This window comes from Hemiscyllium ocellatum, chromosome 48 (genome assembly GCF_020745735.1).
Source record: "Hemiscyllium ocellatum isolate sHemOce1 chromosome 48, sHemOce1.pat.X.cur, whole genome shotgun sequence".
Lineage (NCBI taxonomy): Eukaryota > Metazoa > Chordata > Chondrichthyes > Orectolobiformes > Hemiscylliidae > Hemiscyllium > Hemiscyllium ocellatum.
Genome location: NC_083448.1, coordinates 13300024 through 13327295, shown reverse-complemented (window position 1 = coordinate 13327295; position 27272 = coordinate 13300024). Strand labels below are relative to the sequence as shown.

Below are 27272 nucleotides of genomic sequence, written 5' to 3'. Positions count from 1 at the left end.
GATAAAAGCTTCACAAACTGAAATTCAAACAGTATTCAAGGTAACTGAAATATTTGCAGATTGTTACTTGCCACTGTGGAGTACAAACTGAGAGGAAGATATATTCTGACACAGAGTGAAGATCACCAGAATTCAACTGGATTAAAACTGTGATGATAAATGATAATTCAATTTTTGTTTCCTGGAAGCAGCCTAAACTAGTCAAGTCAGCAATTGTCAAGAGACCACCTTATTCCTCTTTAGGTGAGAATTTGATCACTGTTCTGCCATGCAGCTTAAGAATAAGCATTGGCAAAAACTCTATTCTACAACAAGCTATAATTCCAGGAAATCACTCCTATCTCCTACAAATCAGGTGGGTGCCAAAGTTCCTTCATCTCTTTCGTGTTGTACATATTTTAATGCTGTGCAGGTTTTAAGAATGAGAATATTTGTCTCTTCACTTGTTTCCTTGGCAATAATTGTAATACTGGGAAGGGGGGGTTACACAAACCTAGGATTGTTTGTCCACAGTAACCGTCACAGGCTCTCAAAAAAAAGATGAATAAAAGATGATGGCTCTGCCAACGACAGCAAAATGGAGATTCATCCAAGCGTTGTGATATTTGCATGACCACCAGGAGGCATCACGATGCGTTGGCCAGTACGACGAGGTAGATTGTCATCTACCTGTGCACCTAATGGAAAAAATGGGAGAGAAAAAGTTTTACACTTCAGAGAGTGGGATACATCAGTCAAGATATTCAATACTCACCACAGCAACCAGCATCAACCAATCCACCAACTCATTGAATGACTCAAGCATAACATATCAAAAACTTGCTCCCCTCACACCCCCACGCCCAACCACCCTTTTTCAATGTTCAACGTTCTGCAGTGAAAAAACTTGTTAAAGTAAACGTAAACATTTGTCAAGATCATACAGGATCTCAGAATCTCCAAGAAAGCTCAAGTCATCTTGGCATACAGTAGGCTGTGCAACAGCAAAGCCCAGAACTTTTATCCAACGCCATTTCATGCTGCAGTGAGCACTTTCTCATTGGGAGCTTTGTTTTGTTGTTAACATTGCTCATCTTGAGTAAAGTAGGCACTCTTTTGATCTGTACCTTTTGCCCTCATGATCTGAGATCGAAGTGTCAACAGGTTGTGTTTTGCCATTTGCAGACTCAGGCATTTTCTGGCACAGAATGAATCATGTTACAAGCAGCAATGCAATGTTCCCTTCCTGATAAGTAACCCAGCTTAACTCAACAATGGACAGTCCAAAAACAGCTCTCTATCCTTGGCTAGAGTATGACGAAGAGACAGGATTAGCGAATCCATTCTAAGTCAGTCTGTCTATGACAGCAGAGAGAACTGCATTTCTGGTTTACATTATAGGTCACAGACTTAAACAAAAGCAAATATAACTTACTCTAGATAACTGATGCATGTCTGATTTAAACACTGATCAAGAGCTAAACTGAATATAAGTATTAGACGACCTTATGAATAGTTTAAGAGGTAATAAAACAGGAAACACACATTTACCAGACAAACTGAATCCTGACTGGTGCAGGTTTCGCACTGGTGGTGCTTGCTGCTTGGCAGGTGAAGTCCGAGTCGACGAAGCAGGTGTGACAGATTTGGGCGTGACTGAAACCTCACAGACAGGACCGTCATAGAGCCCCCGGGGGACTCCTCGCAATTCGGTTAACTAGCAGGGAGAAAGTGATGATGTTTTAAAAAAACCCACATGCTCAGGATGTTGACATAACCAACTCTCACATGCAATACCCCAAGTGCAGTATTTGAACAACGGTGATGAAATTAATAAAGTAAATTTCACTTGGAGTGGAATTTTAAATCTCAAAATCTCTTTTTAGAACGAGCAATCAAGCAACTGAAAATGGAGCAGGCAGATAACAGGAGTATTAAACTGTTATTTTCATACAGAACAACACTTGAAATTTCTAGTGCAAGCACATACATCTAACAGTTTTTGTGCACGCGCACATGCATGCGTGCTGAACACAAGTAGTAAAGGAATTAGCCTCTAAAACATTGTTTTGCACAATTCTCCCTTGCTATTATCATTCTGCCTTCAAAACTCCTCAAATGTGGAAGTGATCCACACCAGTTCATCTGTCATACATGACAGTGTGGCAGATAAGCAAAACTTGTGACATGCAGGCTCAAGGATGGGCAGACTGTCCTTCGCTTGTACTTTAGAAGCCTCTGTGTTTACCTTCCCCAACAGGAGTTGAGCATATCAGATTGGCTGACACACACAATGCTGACAATGCTATCAGATTGGCTGACAAACATCTTTTAAAATATTGTGACAGAATCTTGACTGAAATAGGCCTCAATTTAATGCCTAATCTGAAGGGCATTTTTGCATTGTGCACTTGAACAAGTCTCCAATCCAAATGTGGAATAAAACTTGACTACTCCTGTCCAAAAAATAAACAACTTTCTGGGGTAAGATTCCAAGTCTGAGGTTATCTTCCAGAAATCCGAAGCTATTACATTTGAACAGGGTACAATAACAAGAATGAATGATAAGTAATAAAAATATTGGAAACCTGAAACAATTCAAGTGGTGGAGAAGATGTCTGACCTGCTCAATTTCTTCAGTAATTTCTGTTTGTCTTGCCAGGGTAATAACGAATGGATTTTTCAACTACAGAGGAACCTCGATCTTCCCAATATCAATTGTCCGAAGGGAATTTCAAAGTCCCGACAGAAACATTATGGCAAAGAGCTGTTTCAACCTGATTGCATCTTTTGTTTACGGATACAATGATTAAAAACGAACTTGGTTCACCGAAATACTGCCAGAAACAGTCCTGGACAGTTCAGGCACCATCTCGAAACAACTGACCTCCCGCCCCCAATCTCTCTCCCTCCCCACATTTACCCTGAAGTGTACCCCAAACCCCTCTTCCCCAGATAATGTCTCCGACATTGTCCCATACAGGGCAAAGGTGGAACCTGTCAAAACGTCTGTGTTTTACCCCACAAAGGCAGCAGCAGTCTTACAGTTGGTGTACAGTCCAGCTGCTGGGCAAGTGCAGTGGAGGGGAGGGGAGGGGAGGGGGAAGAGGGGAGAGCGTGGATTGGGGTCAGACGGTGGGTGGGGATAGACGAGGAGCGGGGTGAGGGGCACGTGGGAGAGCAGACAGAGGAAAGACCGAGGGACGTTGCTGGTCGGGGTTGGGGCAGGTGGAGGGGTGCTCAGGGTTGGGGATGGGTGGCGGGATGGGAGCAGATGTGAGGGAGAAGAGCTAGGTCTCCCACACAGTATGTTTTTGCCTAGTCTCCTGAACTGGGAGCACATTTAACAGGTAACTCTGAGCTGCAGAAGAAATCAATTAACCGAATAATCAATTACCCAAACGAAAGTGCCCGCCCATCTCATTCAGATAATGGAGGTTCCTCAGTATACTGAATCACAAAGCTTTGCAATGTCGGAGACATGCACTACCTTAAACAGACATCTTGGCAACAGGGCCTTCAAAGCAGGTCATGGAAAAGCCATTTTTGTTTGACAATTTAGATTACCAATTACCTTGCTCCTGGCTTTAACCCTCTTGTATACGTAGTCAGGGAATGGTTTCTTGGGGATGAAGCGTCCAGAGCCTTCAGAAGCATGCACCATGCCATCCTCGTAGACAATTTTACCTTGACTTATGACAATCAAGGGTGCCCCACGACACTCCATTCCTTCAAAAATGTTGTACTCCACTGCCTGATTGCAACAAAAGAAACATAGCACAAGATCAAACGATCATAAGTAATACAGCACAGACTTTCATACAAATCACATTAGCGCTGCAAAATGCATTCTTCATCCTTGCAGCATTTTCACTCCTCCCCTAATTCTTCCTGGGTTTCAGTTCCTTGGACACCAGCAGCCCTTGGTGAACAACCAATTCCGCATGTTTGCCATGTCCAAAACAGAGGAGTGAGTACTGGCAATCTTTTTGACCGCGAAAGGCATGACAGTTGAACATGATTCAATCTTCATTCAACATTCCTGAACAAGAATATTTCCATCGATGGTCACAGGACAGAGATCAGATGATCCTTCATGTCCCAACTGCCTATGAACACCACTGACATCAGTGAAGTCTGACCAAGATAGCTTCTGGCCTGAACTGTTTCTGCCATCTCCTGTACAGTGCACCAGCTTTTCTGTTTCGCCTTTTACTCATATGGTCATGCTTATGAAGTTCTAATCTTAGTCACAAGTCTTTCTTATTGTCTCTCTATTTCAAAATTGCTTACTCATGAAACTGTGATCTGGAAAGTACTCTGACTCTCAAAGTGGTGGAACAAGGTTTGAGTGCAGTTTTTGAGTTACAAGAGAAAGCTATCTGAAACTGATGGTAAAAGTCTATCGAACAGCTGGCACATGTCTGACAGACTTAACTGGCTACATTATTTTATGATTCTATGACAAATAAGAAAAGATTTTCACAAAAATCTCTGGAACACAAGCATTTGCTCAAAAGGAGCAAAGCCTAAAATATTCCAACTGCCAATTTCATTTCCAACTGCCGCCAGGACATTAACTGCCTTAAACTGTCTACCCCCACCTCCCCCACTCCAACCTCTCATCCTCACAACGCGCAGCCCTCCAATCCCTCTGCTCCAATCCCAACCTCACCATCAAGCTAGCAGATAAAGGGGGCACAGTGGCAGTCTGGCGCACTGACCTCTACACCGCTGAAGCCAAACGTCAACTCGAGGACACCTGCTCCTCCTGCCCCCTTGACCATGACCCCACCCCCGCCATCACCAAACCATCGTCTCCCAGACCATACAGAACCTCATCACCTCAGGAAAACTCCCACCCACAGTTTCCAACCTCATAGTCCGGGAACCCCGGACTGCCCGGTTCTACCTCCTTCCCAAGGTCCACAAGCCTGACCACCCTGGCCAAACCATTGTCTCAGCACGCTCCTGCCCCACTGAACTCATCTCTACCTACCTCGACACTGTCCTATCCCCTCTAGTCCAGGAACTCCCCATACACGTTCGAGACAGCACCCACGCCCTCCACCTCCTCCAAGACTTCCATTTCCCCGGCCCCCATGCCTCAGCTTCACCATAGATATCCAATCCTTCTACACCTCCATCCGCCACGATCAGGGCCTTCAAGCCCTCTGTTTTTTCCTCTCCAGACATCCCCAACAGTACCCTTCCACCTACCCTCCCATTCATTTGGCCGAACTGGTCCTCACCCTTAATTTCTCCTTCGAATCCTCCCACTTCCTCCAGACCAAACGGGTAGCCATGGGCACCCATATGGGCCCCAGCTACGCCTGTCTCTTTGTTGGCTACGTAGAACAGTCAATCTTCCGTAATTACACCGGCACCACTCCCCACCTCTTCCTCCGCTCCATTGATGACTGCATTGGTGCCACCTCATGCTCCCGCAAGGCAGTTGAGCAATTCATCAACTTCAACACATTCCACCCTGACCTTACATTTACCTGGTCCACGTCTGACACTTCCCTCCCCTTCCTGGACCTCTCCATCTCCATTAATGACGACCGACTTGACACTGACATTTTTTACAAACCCACCGACTCCCACAGCTACCTGGATTACACCTCTTCCCACCCTACCTCTTGCTAAAATGACATCCCGTATTCCCAATTCCTCCGCCTCCGCCGTATCTGCTCCCAGGAGAACCAGTTCCACCATAGAACACACCAGATGGCCTCCTTCTTTAGAGACCGCAATTTCCCTTCCCACATGGTTAAAGATGCCCTCCAACGCATCTTGTCCACATCCCGCACGTCCGCCCTCAGACCCTACCCCTCCAACCGTAACAAGGACAGAACGCCCCTGGTGCTCACCTTCCACCCTACAAACCTTTCCACAAACCAAATCATCCACCGACATTTCCGCCACCTCCGAAAAGACCCCACCACCAGGAATATATTTCCCTCTCCACCCCTTTCCGCCTTCCACAAAGACCGTTCCCTCCGTGACTACCTGGTCAGGTCCACGCTCCCCTACAACCCACCCTCCCATCCTGGCACTTTCCCCTGCCACCACAGGAACTGTAAAACCTGTGCCCATACCTCCTCCCTCACCTCTATCCAAGCCTCTAAAGGAGCCTTCCACATCCATCAAAGTTTTACCTGCACATCCACCAATATCATTTATTGTATCCGTTGCTCCCGACGCGGTCTCCTCTACATTGGGGAGGCTGGGCGCCTCCGAGCAGAGCGCTTTAGGGAACATCTCCAGGACACCCGCACCAATCAACCACACTGCCCTGTGGCCCAACATTTCAACTCCCCTTCCCACTCTGCCGAGGACATGGAGGTCCTGGGCCTCCTTCACCGCCGCTCCCTCACCACCAGACGCCTGGAGGAAGAACGCCTCATCTTCCGCCTCGGAACACTTCAACCCCAGGGCATCAATGTGGACTTCAACAGTTTCCTCATTTCCCCTTCCCCCACCTCATCCTAGTTCCTAACTTCCAGCTTAGCACCGTTCCAATGACTTGTCCGGACTTGTCGTACCTGCATGTCTACATTTCCACCTATCCACTCCATCCTCTCCTCCCTGACCTATCACCTTCATCCCCTCCCCCATTGTACTCTATGCTACTTTCTCCCCACCCTCACCAGCTTATCTCTCCACGCTTCAGGCTTACTGCCTTTATTCCTGATGAAGGTCTTTTGCCCGAAACGTCGATTTCGCTACACTTTGGATGCTGCCTGAACTGCTGTGCTCTTCCAGCACCACTCATCCAGAATCTGGCTTCCAGCATCTGCAGTCATTGTTTTTACCAAGCCTAAAATATATCCAAATGTGCTTTGCTTTCTGCCTCCTGGCTGAAAACACATCTTATGGAAAAATTTGCATTAAGTCAGCTACCAGATTTGAAGAGTTGGTTATCCAGTTCGTATAACCAACACAGTGAATTTCTGGGCATTTCAACAGCTTTACCAACTAACTTCAGCGTCAACTGCAGCACGTGAAATTGTGCTTAAATGATTTCTGTCGTACTAACAAAACTTATAATCATGGGACAGAAAAAGTTTGATTCTTAGTCAACATTTACATAGGGAGTATTTTGTCTTTTGGTAAAACTAAGACCAGTACACACAATTATTTATTTGCCCTTTCGGAACCAGTGACTTGACTGCTGCATTTACCTGAACTTAAATAGTCAACCTACCAGGCTATGGTTCTTTGCAGTAATTGTCTTGACAATGTCAGGGTCCCAGATCACAAGGTCGGCATCTGATCCCACAGCGATGCGTCCCTTCCTGGGATACAAGTTAAAAATCTTGGCAGCATTGGTGCTGGTCACTGCTACAAACTGATTTTCATCCATTTTACCAGAGACCTATATTGTGACAAGAAACATTTGCACTGGAAAATACTGCTTGATCACTGGGGATACCACAAAGGCATCCAATACATCATCTTAGCTTTTAACATACACTCACTTAATCTAATCAGTGGACCACCTTATTGCAGTTATATTCCTCATTCCATGAGATACAAATACCACCCTATTCAATCACTCATATAAACAATTATTGATAAGGTGTACAATGATGAATGTCAATGGCATTGGAGCACATTCCACCTTTTAACTTGTGGAACCCTACTCTATTACTCAGCCTGGCCTTGAAGGAGCAAGTTACATCTCAGCAATTTCTTGAAAAGGTTCTTTCTTAGTTACTTTTTTCATCATAACCTTTCATAACTCTTTACACAACCCTGTAGTACTTACCACAGCTTTATCCCAAACAATGGACATCCTCTCCTCAATTCCATTCGTACCTTCAGGAATTAGGGTGAAGTCATCCTTCCCTAAAGCCTTCTGAGAGGTGTTGAATGTACAGTGTGCACTGCCAGTGACTTGCAGATCGCCACTGTAAATACAGTTAAAAAGTATACACAAGCACTAAAGGTCAATAAGGCTGCTTACTGAATCTACTCAACATACCGACAGATAAAACAATTTTATGTTTAAAAGGGCTTTCACTCTGACTGTGGCACAGGTACACAATCCTTTATCTAAAATCCAAAAAGCTTTGAAATCCAAAATTTTTTTTTGAATATGCAGCACCATTTTGGTGTGCAAACAGGTGACCTAAGTCCACACCCACTCGAACCATGTCACTCAGATGTGATGCGGCAGTGTGGCCCAGAACTCGCAGGCGTCAATGGTGTCTCAGGGTTCATACTATTCACACGTGCGTCTACTTAGGTAATTTTTTTCAAAATTTTCACCGTGAAAACGTAATTTATCCCTAAAACTGAAACATTCCACATTCTGAAAAGCAACTGGCCCAGATGGATTTCACAAAGAATTGTGTAGTACCTGTACTAAGCTATGCAGATAAATGCAATTTACATGGGTGAAATAACTGCCCATGACAAAGCTCAAATAAGTTTCCAAATTGACTTCAGCTGCGACTTCAGTTTGAAAGCAGTGTCAATAGTTCAAATTCCAATTCTCATCAGCCAAAGGGCTCACTTGACAAAAAAACTTGGCTCAACATTTACCTTGGCAGGAGTTAGGGCAAGGCACATCTTAGCTGTATAGTACAGTGGCTCAGTTGTTAGCAAGGACCTGGCTTTGATATCAGACTCGGGGGAACTGCCTGTGTGGAGTTTGCACATTCTCCCAACGAGTGCGTGTTTTTCCTCCAGGTGCTCCATTTTCCTCCCACAGTCCGAAGGTGTGCAGGTGAGGTGCATTGGGCGTGGGAAATGCAGGGTTACAAAGATAATTTTTTTTTTGGGGGGGGGGGGGGGCGCGCGCGAGTCTGGGTGGGATGTTCCTTCGAGAGTCGGACCAAATTTGTTGGTCCAAATGACTTGTTTCCACATGGTAGGGATTCTATCATTCCCCTCACTGCAGACTGAACCACCTTGACAATGATGCAAGGAAGCAATACTTTGCAATCATATACCACTAAGACCACTGGCAGTCATTCAATGAAAAATCCTTCCATCCAAGTCTGACAACAGAGATTCAATTCTCACTCCACACACTTCAACACAAAATCTGGGCTGACAGTCATAGAAGTCTGGCTGTTCTTGTAGACTTGGTGTCTTGTTTCAAACAAATCAAACTGTCTGCAGTAAACACAAATTATCCAATGACATGGTTTTGAACAAGAATGGCTGAATGGCTGAACTGTCTCCTGTGTTCTGGATTGTACTCTTAAATCAACACCACATTTAAGAGGTGACCTGCTCATCATCACAACTATCTTTGAGGGAACTTGCTGTACTTAAATTGGCTGCCGTGATTTTACATTTCGACAATAATTACATTTCAAAAGCATTTCTTTGGCTTTAAGTGGATAAATCAGCCCAAGGTTGTCAAAACCTCATACAAATGCAAACATTTCTTTCTTTTATCTTCTCAGAAGGGGAAAATAAAAGTCAATAAGCAGCAACAAGATCAGGAACGGGGACAAAGTTGGCAATATTTTTGCTGTGTCTTGGATTATTAAGAATCATAGAGATGTACAGCACGGAAACAACCCAACCATGCCGACCAGGTATCGCAATCTAATCTAGTCCTACCAGCCAGCAACGGCCCATATCCCTCCAAACCCTTGCTATTCATCTACACATCCAAAGGCCTCTTAAATCTTGCAATTGTACTAGTTATGGCTCTGAGCAAAATATTTTGCAGGACTATCTGATTGTAGGTTAATGCAACATTTAAGGTTAAAGAACGATCTTCCAGAATAACTGGAAAAGGACATGAAAGGAGGATTGAGTGAAGCTTTTTTACCAAACACACACACACTTTGTCAGTCAACAGTAGCAACTTTCAGCATTTTTACAGTGAACACTAGGAAGTTTCCTTCATCACGTATGGTATAAATCACATTTAAATTATGTTCAGGTTTTAGTCTCAACAGCCAGTTATGATAAATTCTTCATTGCCTGAGTAACCCTGATCATATTTCTTCCCCTCTTAGTCAAGTCTTGCATGATATTTTAACTCTTGGCTCATTAATGATTGAGTAGAGAGCATCAAAACCCTTATTAGCCCAAATGCCTTGAATTATGGGTTTTGCTTAATTTGGTCTAACGTGTGAATACCTAACTGCTGTTGCTCAAAGTGACACTTCATCTGGACAAAACAGCGGGCTCAAGAGACTCAGGAAACAAGACCAAACATACCAAGATAGCAAAGAGTTCAGATAATCTGGCGTGGTTGGATCAGGGCTCAGTGGTGGAGAAGTGACAAAAGCAGCCGCCTTAGCCCAGTTCTTGCTCCAGTAATGAGATCCATCGGTGCCCAGACTAGCAGTAATCGGTTCCCCATACACAACAGTGCCTGCCGGGAAAAGGAAATGCCATAACATTTTTTTTTAAATTTAAGACCTGCACTGACTGAAATATACTGTTTTAAATCCACAAACCATGAAATTTGACCTGAGCATGGTACATGCTCAGCTTCTTCTTATACCAGGCACAACCAAGCACATCATGCGAGTTCCTTTTGTTCAATTCTTGGCAAGCAAAGACAAACTGGCTAGCAAGCAGCTAACCAGAGGTCATAAATTTAAAATGATCAGCGAAACAACTAATGAATTCATGAGGTGAAATTTGTTCAGAGAGGGCTGTTCAGACGTGGAATATACTGCGTGAAATGTGTTACACTTCTGAGAAACAAAACTTGCCAAATTTGTTATCCACTTACGTACAAAATGATGGGATATGAAACGAAAGTAAACAGCTCTTCTGAGCAGCTTGCAGAGGTCTGACAGGCCAACTGGAATTGGAACCAGTACGTATTGGGAGAACACACAAAAATCCAAACTCTTGGTTGGGACAACCAGTCTGTGCTTATTGTCCTTTCTTTTGACATATGGGCTCTTCTTGCAGGAAATGCACACTCTCACCCTTTGGCCTTCAAAGTCAGCTTATTCCGTACAGTCAACATTTCACATGACAACATCTAAAGTATGGGACCTTTTGATGATAACAGTATACTTAATTTTTGCATCATACCTGAATTTTTACTTTTAATATATGACTCTCAAACACAAACTATAACATTTGTCTTTCATGTAGTGCATGACTTTCAAGTGTGGGAACACAGTCCAGGGTTCATGAGCTCTGCAAAACTGTTCAGAACCAATTTCCTCTTTAACTGAGTCAATTCAAAATGCTGTCATCTTGTGGTGCTGATTGCTTTGTTAATTTGTGACTCAAACATGTATGAAAATGTATGAAAGGCATCAGTTTGAGGTTATAACGTGCAGTCTAATGAAAAGCACTAAATGAAGGGTGGCTCAGTGGTTTGTACTACTGCTTTAGAATGCCAGGGACCCAGTTTTGGTATCAACCTTGGCAATTGTCTGTGTGAAGTTTGCACATTCTCCTAGAGTCTTGATGGTTTTGTCCACATGTTTTGGTTTCCTCTCAGTCCAAATATGTGCAGTTTACATGTACTGGCCATGCCAAACTGCACAGTGACCAGCTATATGCAAGCTCGGTGAATTAGCCATGGGAAATGCGGGGATACAGGAGTAGGGGAACGGGTATGAGTGGGATGCTTTTCAGATGGGCGGTGTGCCAAATGGCCTGTTCCACACAGTGGATTCTATGATAAGGAGCAAGGAATTCTCCTTCTGTGTGCGCCAACATGGAGTCACAGTATTTTTCCAAACCCAGATGAATTGATCATTAATCCTGGGTGCTGGGTTTCAGAGAATGACAGCCACAAGGCTCTTCAAAAGACTTTTGAATTTGGATGTTAACGTATTGTTGGGAAATTTTCTCAAATTATAATCATATTCAAAAAACTGCTTGTTTAAGCACTGCTGTTGTCGATGCTTCAACACACTCTACGGAACAATCCCAATTTTTTATTCAAAAGACAGGCACTGCAGTATCAAGGGCTACCAGCCAGATAAAACCCAACAATTGAAGTACCACAATGCCTGACGCCCCAAACACCAGGGAAAATGACTAATTTACATGGAAATGACTCTGCTCAATCTTTTTAACTCCAGCATTGTATAGCATCAGAGAAGCCATAGGCTTAAGATCGGTGAAAATCCAGCAAACAGGAGTGGAAGAATATGTTCCAGGCTCAAGAGGAGGACTTAAAAGTCAGAGTTATATAGCATGGAAACAAACCCTCGGGTTCAACTCTTCCGTGCCAAATGGAAATCATAAATTGATCGGGACCCATTTGCCACACATCCCTCTAAACCCATCGTGTTCATGTACCCATCCAAATGCCTTTTAAAATTATGAACATACCCACTTTGACCACTTCCTGTGGCATTTCGTTCCATGCATGCACCATGCTGTGTGTGAACAAGTTACCCCTTTGGTCGCTTTTAAATCTTAACCCCTCTCACTTGAAACGTGTGCACTCTCGTTTTGTTCCACTTACCTTTCTTCCTGGCTTGGGCAATAATGTCTGCAGCAGTTTTACTCATCACTTTCGTTACATAGAGGGGGCAATTGGTCTGATTCGCAATAGTGATGGCCCGGTTTACTGCTTCTGCTTCAACCTGCCAAGAGGGAAATATTATGGAGGAGGCAGGGGAAAAAACTTCAAAGAATTGAGTGTTACGCACCTCTAACTAAATACCAGTTTTAAAAAAACTTCAATATACAAGCAACACATCATTTCATTCAGTGCTTCTATTCACTCCATTGTACAAGCTGTCAATATTGCAAACCTCAATTCTCCCAGGTTCCAAAATAAAAACTCCCACATGGTAATTTAGACCAGTTCAAGTTAGTAATAGTTTCTCCCTTGTTGAAGCACAGGATTTATTCTGTTGTGCAATCACAGCTGATCCTCTGACCCTTTCCCCGTAACTCAATTCCCCAACTGATCAAGAATCGCTCAGCGTTAAAACAGACAAGTTCTGTGCTTCCACCGCTCTCTGTGGCAAGGAAGTCCAAAGTCACCCAAATTTCAGAGAGGAAATCCCTGCTCACATCAGCCTTTATTGGGCAACCATTCCCCAAGCCTCATAAGAATAATAAATCCAATCAACTCTCATTTGGCAAAACCGTAGTCAAGAGAGTTCCAACCTGCATAGGTTTTGCTCATAAGACAATTCCTCTATTCCAGGAACAACTGAGTGAAACTTATCTGAACTGCCTCGAACAAAATAATATCTTTCCTTCAAGAAAGGGATCAAAACAACACAGAAATCTTGATGTGGTCTCACCAGCACCTTGTACATTTGCATTAAGACTTACCCACTCAAACTCTAGCCCCTTGAAGGGCCAACATTCCATTCGCCTTCCTGATTGCCTGCTTAGCCTGTGTGCAAGCTTTACATTTCAAGTCCTTTTGCATTGCAGCTTTCTGTGGTTCTTCTCAATTTGAATAACATTCTGTTCTGGTGTTCTCCCTTCCAAAATGAACTTGACAGTGATTTGCTTGCTCCTTGTCATTTTTAAATATGGTAAATAATTGCAGTCCCAGCACTGATCCCTCAGTAACCCTGCTGGCGACAGATTGCTAACCTGAAAAAGAACCACACGTCTCCACTGCTGGTTCATGCCCATGAGCCAATTTTCTATCCACAGCACCATATGACACTCAACGGCATTGCCTATTATCATCAGACTTAACCTTTTGTGGAGGTTTACAAACCCTTCAACCTAATTTGTTCATGCTGACCAGGTTTTCCAAACTGAACTTGTCTCATTCAGAGTCAAACACATGTACAGCACAGAAAGCAACCTTTTGGTCCAACTAATCCATGCCAATCACATATCCTAAATTAATTTTGTCCCATTTTCCAGCACTTGGTCCATATTCCTCTAAACCTTTCCTATGCATATACCCATCCAGATGCCTTTCGAACGCTTTAATTGTACCAGCCTCCACCACTTCCTCTGGCAGCTCATTCCACACACGCACCACCATCTGCATGAAAAGGTCACCCCTTAGATCCCTTTGAAATCGTTCCCCTCTCAGCTTAAACTTATGCCCTCCAGTTCTGGACTCTCCCACCCCAGAGAAAAGATCTTGTCTATTTACAGTCCCTCATGATTTTGTAAACCTCTATAACTTCACCTCTCAACCTCTGACATTCCAGGGAAACAGCCCTTCATTTGGCCAATATCCTTTTCCATCTTTGCTATTATGTCCCGGTATAAATATCTTTTAAGTGTTCTAAGTGTACTTGCCTCTACCACTTCCTCTGGTAAATCGTTGTATATATGCACCACACACAAAATGTGGAAAAATTGTCCCATAAGTCCCTTCCAAATCTTTCCCTCTCGCCTTAAATCTATGCCTTCCAAGCCCTGGAAAAGCCTTGGCTATTCACCTAATCTATGTCCTTCTTGATTTTATAAATCTCTATAAAGGTCACCCCTCTGCCTCCTACAATGTAGGAAAACAAGTCCCAGTTTATCCAACCTCTGCTTCTAATTCAAACCCTCTAATCTCAGTAATATCCTTGTTCCTTTCGTAGCATACCTTATCAAATGCCTTCTCTAAATCTAAATATAACCAATGTGAGGGATGTGCAAGCAACTAACTCCATAAATCTTGGCTGGGGTCACTGCCAGGACAAACAGGGGTTTCATAAGTGCAATACCTTTGAGAACTCATCTGAATTAACATGATATTTTAATTACTAAAAGATCACAAGAACTAGCTTTGTTTAAAATGTCAAAATTTTGATGGTCAAGCTATTTGGTCATCAACAGTTTTACATATGGTAAAAGGTCCCAATATAGAACTCCATTTGTAGAGAGTCATTAACTAATGGCCGAATTCAGAATACAAATGGAAAAATAACTGCACACCACATGTCTGAGTAAGGACTGTGCACCATCTGTTCCATTCTGTCATACCAAACTGCTGGGCTATCATGTGGCACCATGAGTTTAAGCAAATATGCCATCCTAAATGGAGGCTAAATTGTGCTCCTCTTACCTCTTCTGGCCTACTCAGAACATGGCCTTCAGGTCCAGTGATACCCAGTCCAAGAATCCTCTGTTGTTCCTGTAATGCAGTGTGAGATAGTTAGGATACAGAATCACCAAGAAACAACCCTAATAGGATAATGAACAGAAAGAAAATGATCCGCTTCTCATTTCAGAACAATAAGAAGAAGCCAAGTCAAATATAAGGGGCCAAACATACACAGAGAGCTTAAACAATAAGCAAACCAACTTTCCAAGGTCTCTCAGTTAGATAATGGTAAAATATTACTGTAATCTGAAACTGAGAGCAATTGGTGTTCTATATATTACTGTCAAGCACAGCAATGATGGGTGATCTGGACCTAATGCCACTACGACTCAGGCAACAAAATGTTCCATGACTTCAAAATCATTGACAGGAGAATGTTAGAACATGATGACTTCAAATCATCACATGAGGATGAATGAAATTATGGATGAGTGTTTTAGCAATAGGTAAGATGAGTTGGGAGTGGAGTCAACTCATGCTGCAGAGATGAACAGCCTTCACAAGAGCATGTAATCATCTGAAGCTCATCTCAGAATTAATAGTGACATAGAGAAACTGAGTGTTGTGCAATCTTGGGAAATTCCAGGAACAGGACTGGAATCAGAGGCTAAGGAGCAGAGCTTGTCAACTATGAAGGCAAGCATTGTTGGATTAAGCACAAGAAACCTCAGCCAGTTTATATGTTCAGAAAAATTTCACGTTGATGTTCACTATTCTAACGATGCTGCATTCTTCCAAGTAAGGGAGCCTCCTTATTGACATCAAATGACTTCAATTACTTACAAACTTCATTTATTGCTTTGGTTGAAATATTATGACCATCAGCAGTTTCACTATTTTGGATGCTTTGGCTTGGCAGTCAGACATTTCAGCTTGGACAAGTGGGGGCCGGAGATGCTGGAAAAGCACAGGTCAGGGAGCAGTTGAGCTCCTCAATTGCTGCCTGACCTGCTGTGCTTTTCCAGCACCACAGTCTTGAGTCAGACATTTTGGTCAGAACTTAAGTTGGTGTCTTTGAATTTTGTTTGTTTTGTCGAGCACAAATGCAGTTTTCTTTTACCAAAGGCTAGTTAGCTCACATGGAAACAATTCAAACTCGTCCTCCTTCAGCCAAGTCTTCAAAATGTACGTGCAAACATCTTTTAAAAAATGACACCACAAACTGTAAAGTTGGTTTTCAGATATTTCAATTGATCTGGAGCCACAAAAACTGTTCTGAATAAAAGCAACAAAAAGCATCGTTTGTTATTCATGACGTGAAACTTAGTCACTGGTGTCAAGTCATGGGATCACTTCCTGCTGTGCAATTTGAGCTAGTTCTGAAAGCAGAGGCAAAGCAGGTTGATGTTGCAGTCAATGGCACACCAGGCTCAATGGGCTAAAGGCCTTCCTTACACCGCTCTCATGTTCCTATCAATCAGGTCATGGGAAACCAAAACTCTGCTTCACTGAAAGTCACATTTTAACAGAAAATCAACTTAAATTCACATCACCCTGGTTGTATTTCAATGCAAATTCAAAATCTCAAACACAGACTGCTTAACTCAGCATGCTGCAAAAAGGTGAACCCCCTGAAAGTAATGGACCTATTTTGTTATTTCTCCCTCAATTCAATTTCAGAATGGTTTTGGACTTGTGGTAGCCCTGCACCTGCATTACCTCAGCAATAATGTCACCATTCTCAGCATGAACTTGAGCAACAGCACCCATATCACGAATTGCACTCAGGGCCTCATACATCTGTGGGTAAATCAAAGACCAACAAGGAAAATTAGTTATAAACAAAAGAAGAAAGCACATTGTTCCATCCAGTACTGTCATATTATTATCGCCTTACCTGGGCATCAGAGAGTTGGTAACGGTCTTTGTAAGCCATGTACAGAAGGAATGAATTTACACCTGATGGATAAGATAGGAAATGTTTAGCAGTGTTTTGCTCAGCTTTTTGGATCATGCATGTTTATTATGCAGTGAAAAATGATCAAAGTTTGGGAGAAGATTTGTAGCTCGGGTGCTTGTTGTTGTGGTTCTGTTCGCCGAGCTGGGAGTTTGTGTTGCAAACGTTTCGTCCCCTTTCTATGTGACATCCTCAGTGCTTGGGAGTCTGCTGTGAAGCACTTCTGTGGTGTTTCCTCCGGCATTTATAGTGGCTTGTCTCTGCAGCTTTCGGTTGTCAGTTCTTGCTGTCCGCTGCAGTGGCCGGTATATCAGGTCCAGGTCCGAGAGGCATGGCACTCATCCACAGATTTTTAATAACAAACACATCGACCTGGACCCGATATACCGGCCACTGCAGCGGACAGCAACTGACAACCGGAAGCGGCAGAGACAAGCCACTATAAATGCCGGAGGAAACACCACAGAAGTGCTTCACAGCAGACTCCCAAGCACTGAGGATGTCACATAGAAAGGGGACGAAACGTTTGCAACACAAACTCCCAGCTCGGCGAACAGAACCACAACAGTGAAAAATGATTGCTGGGCCACGATAAGATAAAAACCATTTTAATGGAGACCCTTCAGATGCAGGTGGCACAATGGCTCCATGTGTTTTGCACTGTTGCCTCACAAGATCTGGGTTCAATTTCAGCCCTGGATGACTGTCTGCATGGAAGCTGCATGTTCTCCCCATATCTGTCTGGGTTTCCACCAAGTGGTTCAGTTTCATTGCACAGTCCAAAGATGTGTAGTGGTCAGGGGTGTGTGGATTAAGTGGAAAAGCCAGGATAAATGTGGGGTTGCGTGTGTGTAGTCACGAGCTGGGTCTAGATCGTATGTCCTTCAGAGGGTCAATGGGGACTCTGGGCCAAATGGCCTCTTACTGCACTGTAGGGATTCTAGGATTTAATACACACTGAAATAGCCGAAGAGAAAGACTCAAATGCTTGACCATTTTTCAAAATTAATGTGGAATAATCTAAGGTCTAGTCCCAAGCACAAAGCTGAATAAAATATACACAATTAAACTTTTCAATTGGCAACAATCAATCACAGATTGTAGCACCAAACACAGCAGTATACACGTCGACTGAGTCATTAAAGGAGTTCAAGAACTATTCTGTAAAAATCATTTATCCAGATTTAACATACTTGCAACTATTTCATAACACGACCTTACCGTGCTCCTTCACCAAGAAATCCATCTCTTCTTGAAGGCCTTTATACCATTCTGTGACATCAACATGCAATGAGTAGTCACAGCAGGACTTGTTGTCTGCCCATTCTCTCCACTGTTCAAAAGCAGTGATCAAACTGATTCCAGGCTCTGCCAACACATGGTCAACTGAAATGAACAACAAAGTTACAAAATGGTAGGGAAATACGATTTTCCATATTCGTTTCAGAATTGCAAGTCTGCATTCTGGATGCACAGACTCACTTGATGGAAACATAACAACAGGTGCAGCAGTTAACAAAACTGTCCAAATGAAAGGGACAGCTTTATAGTTTTGAGGATAGTCGCAAGTTTGGAAAAGAAATTGGTTCCAATGTTGTGTTCTTTGTTCATAAGAAGGACTCCCAAACTGATACAGGACCATATATTTTTCCAACTACTACACTAAGAAAGACTGAAATCATGAACTTGGCTTATATCTGGTCAGATTATGCTGAATGGTGCATTTACAAACTAATCACTGGTTTGAGACATTAAATTTCAATTTTGCCACATCTTACATTCACGCCGGTCATCTAATCTAGGTCCATTTGCTAGCACCTGGCCCATATCCCTCTAAACCCTTCCTGTTCATACACCTATCCAGATACCTTTTAACTTCATCACCTCCTGCAGCAACTCATTCCATACACGCACCACCCTCTGCATGGAAAAGTTGCCCCTTAGGTCACTTACAAACTTTTCTCCCCTCACCCCGAACCTATGTCTCCAGTTCTGGGCCCCCTAAACACAACAACTAGTCTATTTACCCTGAGCATGTCCCTCATGATTTCATAAATCTTGAGAAGGCCACCACTCAGCCTCCAATGCTCCAGGGAAATCAGCCTCAGCCTATTCTGAAGGGGAGAGCACAGGTAGGGACAAACACTCAGTGCATTCTGATAATGCTGTAAACTGGCCACCATAAGTATGCAAAAGCAAATCAGAGTTTTTACTTCTCCCTGTTGGGGCATGCAATAAAGGCTGAATATGCTGTGACTGCTAAACTGGCAAACCTGAAGTAGAATAATTATTGCTAAATTTCAATGGCTCAGACCAATGGAGAATGCAGTGTCCTTCTCCAGAGCTTTTTAGCATTAGACTGGATTCAGTACTACAATCTCACAGAATACTTGCAGAATGAAGCAGCAAAAGAACCTCAATACCACATTAGTCCCTGGTATCAGTACTGGCACGAAAGGAAAAACAATGGTTTAGAAAGAATTAACTGCCCAAAAATGCACCTTCTTTTTAAATAATGTTCGTGCACACCGTAAGATTTTTAAAGTAAATGACAGAAAAGGCTACATGAACTGGCTGAGTGTGAGGCAGGTGGAAGAATCCAGGAGATGGGGTTGCAGCAGCCTCAGCTCCGATCCTTACCCAACGGGTTCAAGAGTTTTGTTCTCTGTGTGGATGCAAATGGAGACTGCAGGGAGGATGAGCCAACTGACCACCAACGATGAAGGGAGCCATTCAAGTGTGGGGAGAGAAATATTGTTGTAATTGGAGATAGTATAGTTCGAGATATGAACACTCTTCTGTAACCAGGATCCAAGAGTCTTTAAGGTTGCATTGCCTGCCTGGTGCTCAGGTTCGGGATATCTCATCCTGAGGAAAATGCAGTATGGCACAGGGACAATGAGGCAACCATGGCTGACTTGGGAAGTCAGGGATAGCATAAAAGCAAAAGAGAAATCATATAATGTGGCGAAGAGCAGTGTGAAACCAGAATATTTGGAAGCTTACAAAGACCACTGACTGAAACAAAGATAAGGAGGAAGATTACATAGAAGGGTAAGCTAGCCAATAACAAAGGAAGACTGGAAGAGTTTCTTTCAATATATAAAGGGCAAAATAGAGACACAGATAGACGTTGAGCCACTGGGAGATAGTAGTGGGGAACAAGGCTGAGGATCTGAATAATTACTTTGCATCAGTCTTCATGGTGGAAGACACGAGTAATACCCCAAAAATTCCAGAGTGAGGGGGCAGAGCTGAATATTGTGGTCATCAGCAAGGAGAAGCTGCCAGAAAAGTTGAATGGCCTAAAGGTGGTTGATCACCTGGACCAAATGGATCACACCCCAGAGTTCTAAGGGAGATAGCAGAGGCATTACTGCTGATCTTTCAGGAATCGTGAAAATCAGGGAGGGTCCCAGAGGACTGGAAAATCACTCACAAGACACCTCTGTTTAAGAACCAGGGCAACAGACCGAAAACCACAGACCTATTCTAGCCTGACCTCAGTCGTGGGTAAGATCCTGGAATCCATTGTGAAGAATGAGATTTCTGAACACTTGGAAGTATATGGTAAGATAGGGCAAAGTCAGCATGGTTTCATCAAGGGGAGGTCATGCCTGACAAATCTGGTAGAATTCTTTGAGGAAGTCACCAGCAGGTTAAACCAAGGAGAGCCAATGGAGGTTATCTACATGGACTTCAAGGCGGCTTTTGACAAGTTGTCACACTGGAAACTCCTGAGTAATGTGAGGTTCCTCTGTGTCAGAGGCAAGGTGCTCGAATGGACACAAGCTTGGCTGTCTGGCAGAAAGCAGAGTGGAGGTGAAATGGTCCTTCTCAGGATGGCAGCTGGTGGCAAGTGATGCTCCGAAAGGGTGAGTGTTGGTACCATAACTTTTCAGTTGATACATTAACGATCAAGATTAAGGAACTGAGGGCATTCTGGCTAAGTTTGCAGATAATACAAAGACAGGTAGAGATACATGTAGCACTGAAGTGGCGGAAAGGCTGCAGAAGGATTTGGATATGTTCAGACAGTGGGCAAAGAAGTGGCAAATGGAGTACAACGTAACCAAGTGCAAGGTCATGCACTTTAGTAAGAACAGAAGCATGAACTATTTTCTAAATGGGGAGACAATTCAGAAGACAATTCAGTGCAAAGAGACTTGGGATTTCGAGTCTAGGATTCTCTCAAAGTAAACTTGCAGGTTGAGTCAGTGGTTCAGAAGGTAACGAAGGCACTTATTTTGAGAGGACTTGAATATAACATCAGAGATGTACTTCTGAGGTGCTAAAAGGGTCTGGTCAGAGCAAATTTGGAGAATTGTGCAGTTTTGGGCCCAAGACTGCAAGAAAGATGCATTGGTTCTGGAGTGCGTTCATAGCAGGCTCACGAGAATGGACCCTGGAATGAGAAACCTAACGTATGAGGAATGTTTGAGGTCTCTGGGTCCACATTCAATAGAGTTTAGAAGGATGAAGAGGGATCTAACAGAAACATGAACACACTGAATGGCATCGATAGAGTGGATGTTGGGAAGATGTTTCCACTGATAGGAGAGACTAGGACCTGAGGGCACAGCCTTCGTGTGAAGGGAAAACCATTTTGAACTGACAAAAGGAGAAACTGCTTCAGCGAAAGAGTGATGCATCAATGGAATTAATTGCCACAGAAGGCTGTGGATGCCAGGTGATTGAGTATACTTAAGACTGAGACAGATAGGTTCTTGAGTATCAAGGGGATCAAGAGTAAAAGGGAAAAAGCAGAAGAATGGGGTTGAGAAACTTATCAGCTATCAATGAATGGCAGACTCGATGGGCTGAATGGCCTAATTTCTGCTCCTTTGTCACATGGCTTTGTGGTCTCATTAAAGGCAGCCTCACCATCCAAATTTATAAAAATTGATATGGTAACTAATTCAAGGTATGCATAAACATTTGTAGCTCTTATGCCGGTTGCCGTGGGTGTGGGTATGTTGCTGAGCTGGGAAGTTGACCTTTCGTTTCATCTCCAGTCTCGGTGACATCTTCAGTGCTTTGGAGCTTCCTGTGAAGTGCTGCTGTACTGTCTCTTCTGGAATGTATTTTGGTTCCATTTCTGTTGCTTCCGGTTGCCTGTTCTGATAGGTTGTTGTAGTGGCTGGTATATTGGATCCAGGTCAATGTGTTTGTTGGAGTACAGTGCCTCCAAAGATTCTCTGGTTGTCCTCTGTTTAGCTTGCCCTGTGCATTTTGTGTTGTAATCAAACTTAAGGACCTTGTCTTCAGTATGCATGGTTACTAGGGACAGCTGTTTGTGGTGTTTTGGGACTAGTTGGTGCCCGTGAATATGGATCGCTAGACAGGGACCAAAACATCTGCAAATCAACTTTCCAGCTCGGCGAACATACCCACAACCACAGCACCGTAATTAATTCTAAATAGAGACATAATCATATCTAATATTTTGGAGGGGGACATGCATAAATGTTTTAATCATACCAATCCCCAAAGCTAACCCTTTTTAACCAAGATGAAAATCACAATGAAATAAAATTTGATATTTCTTGGAAGTGTTTCAGTCTATCAAGTTCACAGATAATGCAGGGCACAAGGGTCAAGAACTACACAGCACTAACTACAAAAATATACTATAACAATAGGTAAGTGATGGATTTTGCTTGCCAGATACTTTTGCAAAATCCAAATTTCGACAAAAGGATTGGTTTTTTTTTTAAAATCAACCTTCTTCCCTTCTTAGATTCATCATTTGTTTCCATTACCATGCATGCTCCTTTTGCTTTCCTATGTGATGCTAAACAAAGTTGGCCAGACTATTTGATGGTGCAGGTCACAAAGTCAAAATGCAACTCTCTTCTCTGTGTTGACACCTATTTGCAACAGCCACTACTCTCCCAATAAGACTAAGGGACCTCGTCCAAGTTATTTCCCTCTCCTCAATTGAACTCAATGAGGCCAATTCCCAACTTCAACTGATGCTCCAACTGGATCAACAATTCAGCAGAGGCCTGGGATCCATTTGCACTGAATGAAGGTCACTGCAGTAAGGCATGCACTTTAATTTCTGCCAACTGCAGTCAGTTGCAGATGCAGTCAAACTCTCAACATTATTCAAGCTACATGTAAAGAGCAATCAACCTTCACATTGCACGTAAAAGATTTGGGAGTCAAAGCAGTTGCACAGAGTCATTCTGAGCAACGTTGCTTCATTCAGCTGACAGGAGGTGGTCTGAAACAAGCTCTCTTGCCAAGGAATTTTACATACGGGAATTCATCTAGTCATACACTTCATAAATGACACAGCCTGGCTGATAAAAGTAGATGACGCTCAACATGATTCGACGCAACCCCTGGTTGGGACATCAAACTGGGCTGAATAGCGGACAGTCCCGTGCACCCAGTCCACTCCAGCCTGACTGTGGCATTTCTTCTGGATCCCAGAAGTACAACCTTTAAACTGCATAAGGACTGAAATTTTATGAAATTATGCTCAATTTCATTCCTGCTCATTTTCAACATTGCTTCCATTTCTGATGCAATGCTGCTCATTTAGTACCTTCCATGAACACAGTGAAACCCACCCTTCATTTGATGGCTTATAATTTCAAATTGGCTTAGGTTATCACTCAAGGTAGTTAGCCTTCCAAGATCAACTTCTGATCTCTTCCGAACTACTCCATTTCAGCTGATTGTTGCAACTGATCTCATCAGTGGATTTGACCCCATCATTCAAAGTCATACACGTTTGCCTTAGAGGCAGAGTACCAAAGTTCACTGGTCAGATTCATTCAATGTGGTCTCTCTTTTGTATAAATTTTAGGAATGAAAGGTGACCTCATTGAAACTTTAAAAATTACTCGAAGCATCAGACAAAGTTAAGATATTTTGCCTGGCTGGTGATTCAATGAATTCTTGCTCAAAATGACAAACTAAATGGATGCCAATTCAAAACTAAAAGGGTTCTGAAATTTAGCGATATCCTTCTATGAAAACTGTGCATGCCAAGTCGTCACGCGTATTCGAGACAGAGACCGATAAGTTTTTGAAAAAAAAATCAAAGCATTTAGTTAAGATACAGACAGAGTGGAGCCAACATAGGAAATCAAACTTCATGTTTGTGGATTGTGCAGCAGGTACCAAGCACACAAAGGCCCACTAAGTGCAACACTTTCTGATCTTCATATGCAAGAAGAAATCTAAACTGGATCATCAAGGCTCTTGTAGCCTTCAAAATACCAGTAATTTTTCCAGGAAATGTTTGCGCACAGCCTCCAAAACTGTGGGTCATGACCTGAGATTTTGAAGATCACGAACTCTGTGCCAGCCCTTGGGCTCAATCCTAACACCTGCAATGCCTGTTCAAAACCTCTGTTTCCTACTGGTGATTCTGGATGAATAGACATATCTTTAAGGTTGGATCCTTGTTACATTCATTATGTGGCCTTTTTTGGGAAAAATCATCCTGCAATTCAAACATTCCCTACATGATGAACCTCATACACTGGCACCACTGCATCCTCCCAGCTTTCCCTCAGATCTCTCCCCGAAAATGGTTTCATATTTTACTTTCTCCCATCTTCTGCATGCTCTTAAATCTTTCCTTTCTTCACTCTCAAATATTTTGCTCCTGCCCTCCTCAAGATGACTCAGCTGTGGTCACAGCAATTTTGAAGTTTCACAATGGGAAAAATTTTGCCAAATAGAGTGTGACCAGGTGTATCAAGTGCTACCAGGGTTTAACTGTTTTAGTTTCCTTCCTCTTTTCAAAAAACATTCAGGCCTGATTCCGCTACTGTGCCCAAGAATTGCCGCGTAAGCACAATACCAGAGGGCTGCCTGCAGTCTCCTCTACATTGCTAGGAGACGTTCAGTCTCCTCAGAGCGCTTAAGGGAACATCTCCTGGACACCCGCACCAATCAACCACACCGCCCTGTAGCCCAACATTTCAACTCCCCCTCCCATTCTGCCAAGGACACGGAGGTCCTGGGCCTCCTTCACCGCCACTCTCTCACCACCAGACGCCTGCAAGGAAGAATGCCTCATCTTCCACCACTTCAACCCTAGGGCATCAATGTGGACTTCAACAGTTTCCTCATTTCCCCTTGCCCCACCTCACCCTAGTTCCAAACTTCCAACTCAGCACTCTCCCAATGACTTGTCCTACCTGCCTATCTTCTTTTGCACCTATCCACTGCACCCTCCTCCCCCGACCTATCACCTTCATCCCTCCCCCACTCACCTACTGTACTCTATGCTACTTTCTCCCCACCCCCACCCTCCTCTCACTTATCTCTCCACCCTTCAGGCTCTCTGCCTGTATTCCTGATGAAGGGCTTTTGCCCGAATCGTCAATTTTACTGCTCCTCGGATGCTGCCTGAACTGCTGTGCTCTTCCAGCACCACTAATCCAGAATGTGATTTCCACCATCTGCACTCATTGTTTTTACCTAGTTTGCACCCAATAGAAGCATTACCTTCCTTTTGACTTTCACGGGACAAGAAACGAAAAGAAAAAAGATCAATATTTGACAAGTTAGATATGAAAATTATCAAATCTGTGATTGGTGGGAGTAATAGGAGAAGGATCTAAGCAATTGAATCAAACAAAGAGGCACATCTCAAATCTGGACGAATTACCTATCTGCTCTAATAGCCAAAACTACATAAAACAATCCGTACGAGTTGCACGAAACCCATACATTTCTAGCTTTTCATAACGTAACGCATTAGTTGATCCATTAACTCCCTGACCAAGTTAGTTGCTTACAAATTTACCTCAGTAGACTTTTGCTTCTGCAATAACTTACAGTAAGGCTCCATATATGATGAAAATTAACAAATTGAAAGTTACTGAAAATAAAACAAAATCTTACAGATCATGGTTGTGCCTCCAGCCAGAGCTGCTTTTGTTCCTTGGAAAAAGTCATCAGCTGCTGTCATCCCTTTGACAGGCATCTGCAGGCGGGTGTGGACATCAATGCCCCCAGGAATAACCATTCGTCCATGGGCATCAGCAACTTTAACCCCACCGGGTACGATCAGATTTTCACCAATCTGCCTAGGTACGTGACAAACAAGTCCATTTGTGTTTTAAAATGGAAGGATTTATTGATTAAAGACTTCTCTTAAAGACTTAATACAAAGGTGAGCAAAGCCATCTTACTTGATCAGACCATCTTCTACGTAAATATCAGCAAAGAAAGACTGGTCATCATTGACGATTTTTCCTCCTTTTACTAGCATGCGCTCACTCTGGAAGAGATTTTGTAAAGACTGACATTCTTTAGTTTCAAGTACCTCTGCTGTTCTGACAAGTGGGCATAATTTATCACCAACATGATTCTAAAATAAAACCAAAAGCATTGCATGCAAAACTGCACCATTTCTACCAAATACCAACAGATTTTTATCTTCCACCAGTTTGATTTTAATTATCTATAAAGCCAGATAATATTTTTCCTGAATGACTGTATATGAGGTCTAAATCTAGTACGCCACCTTGAATTTTGCAGACAACTATAATCAGCATAACCAAGGCTAATTGCGACTTAATTTGAAAATACAGCACAAATGAATGAGTTTGAAGTAAAATTGATCATAAACAATAAAATCACAAGACTGAAATCATACTAAACACCATAAAATTAACAAAATAAATCGGTCATATTCTACATTTTTGGTGGAAAGCTCCCGAGGAGAAAAAGAGGAAATGGTTACTGTACGTGAAACTTATAATGCATTACGTTTTGGAAGAATTTGACAATTTCTCACCATTGAATAAGCATTTTTTTTTAAATGACGTTTCTATTTGTTTGTCTAAACATCATTTTAAAAGCAAATCGTATAATCATATCATGCTCGGGGGAAAGGGCGGAGAAGAGAGACAGAAAAATCTCGCCATCCGCCTCTATGCAGCCACCGCCATTATCTCCTGCAAGGGTTGCACAGTCGCTGTCCTTGGTCCCACAAAATAAAAAATACGTTATTGCTGGATTTAGATCATGCAACTGGGCTCTCGAAACAACATTCGAACACTGCATTTAGTCAGGTATTCTGGATCGGTATTTCTGTCTGAAATTAACATGAATGCAACGCTATATTTCGAAGAACAACCCCTAATATCCATAATGGCCCTGAATCCTTACCGTAATACGCGGGATGTTTTTCTTGCCTTGATAAGACATGATTGCACTGATCAGCGGATTCGAACACGAAAATGCCCAAAGCAGAAGTTGCAGCTACAGACCGGTTGCGATTCTTCTTAAATAACGTATTTTTTTATGCCTCTTGCAGCCTCCTCTTTATGGCCGACCGTTTCCAATTGGGAGACAGCCCAACAAGAATAGATGAGGCTGCAGCTACAGGCATGCGCTTCGCCGCACCCAACTTTAAGCCAAGTCCAGCCCCTTTGC

At 43.0% G+C, this 27272-nt stretch overlaps 1 protein-coding gene across 2 annotated transcripts; it reads right to left on the bottom strand.

Annotated features, from left to right (window-relative positions):
* On the bottom strand, positions 1-27045 carry LOC132837006 (dihydropyrimidinase-related protein 2). 2 transcript variants are annotated; one of them, XM_060856634.1, is made up of 14 exons: positions 27006-27045; positions 26024-26112; positions 25734-25918; positions 18081-18245; positions 16800-16861; positions 16622-16702; positions 14924-14992; positions 12404-12524; positions 10174-10330; positions 7754-7895; positions 7190-7360; positions 3554-3733; positions 1525-1696; positions 1-677 (listed from the first exon to the last, which is right to left on the bottom strand). In XM_060856634.1, exons 1-14 carry the CDS (start codon positions 27042-27044, stop codon positions 586-588), a joined length of 1725 nt encoding a protein of 574 aa, XP_060712617.1. In that variant the 5' UTR covers position 27045; the 3' UTR covers positions 1-585. The 2 variants fall into 2 exon arrangements, with proteins under 2 accessions (XP_060712617.1, XP_060712618.1); XM_060856635.1 differs by having other exon boundaries at positions 1531-1696.
* Positions 27046-27272: the final 227 nt, after the last annotated feature.

Coding starts and splice junctions, on each gene's coding strand:
- LOC132837006 (XM_060856634.1), bottom strand. CDS start 27,044: ATGTCTTATCAAGGCAAGAAAAACATCCCGCGTATTACG. Junction 3,734..7,189: donor CTGCAAAGAACCATAGCCTG/GTAGGTTGACTA, acceptor TGTTGCAATCAG/GCAGTGGAGTACAACATTTT. Junction 678..1,524: donor ATTCAGTTTGTCTGGTAAAT/GTGTGTTTCCTG, acceptor TTTTTCCATTAG/GTGCACAGGTAGATGACAAT.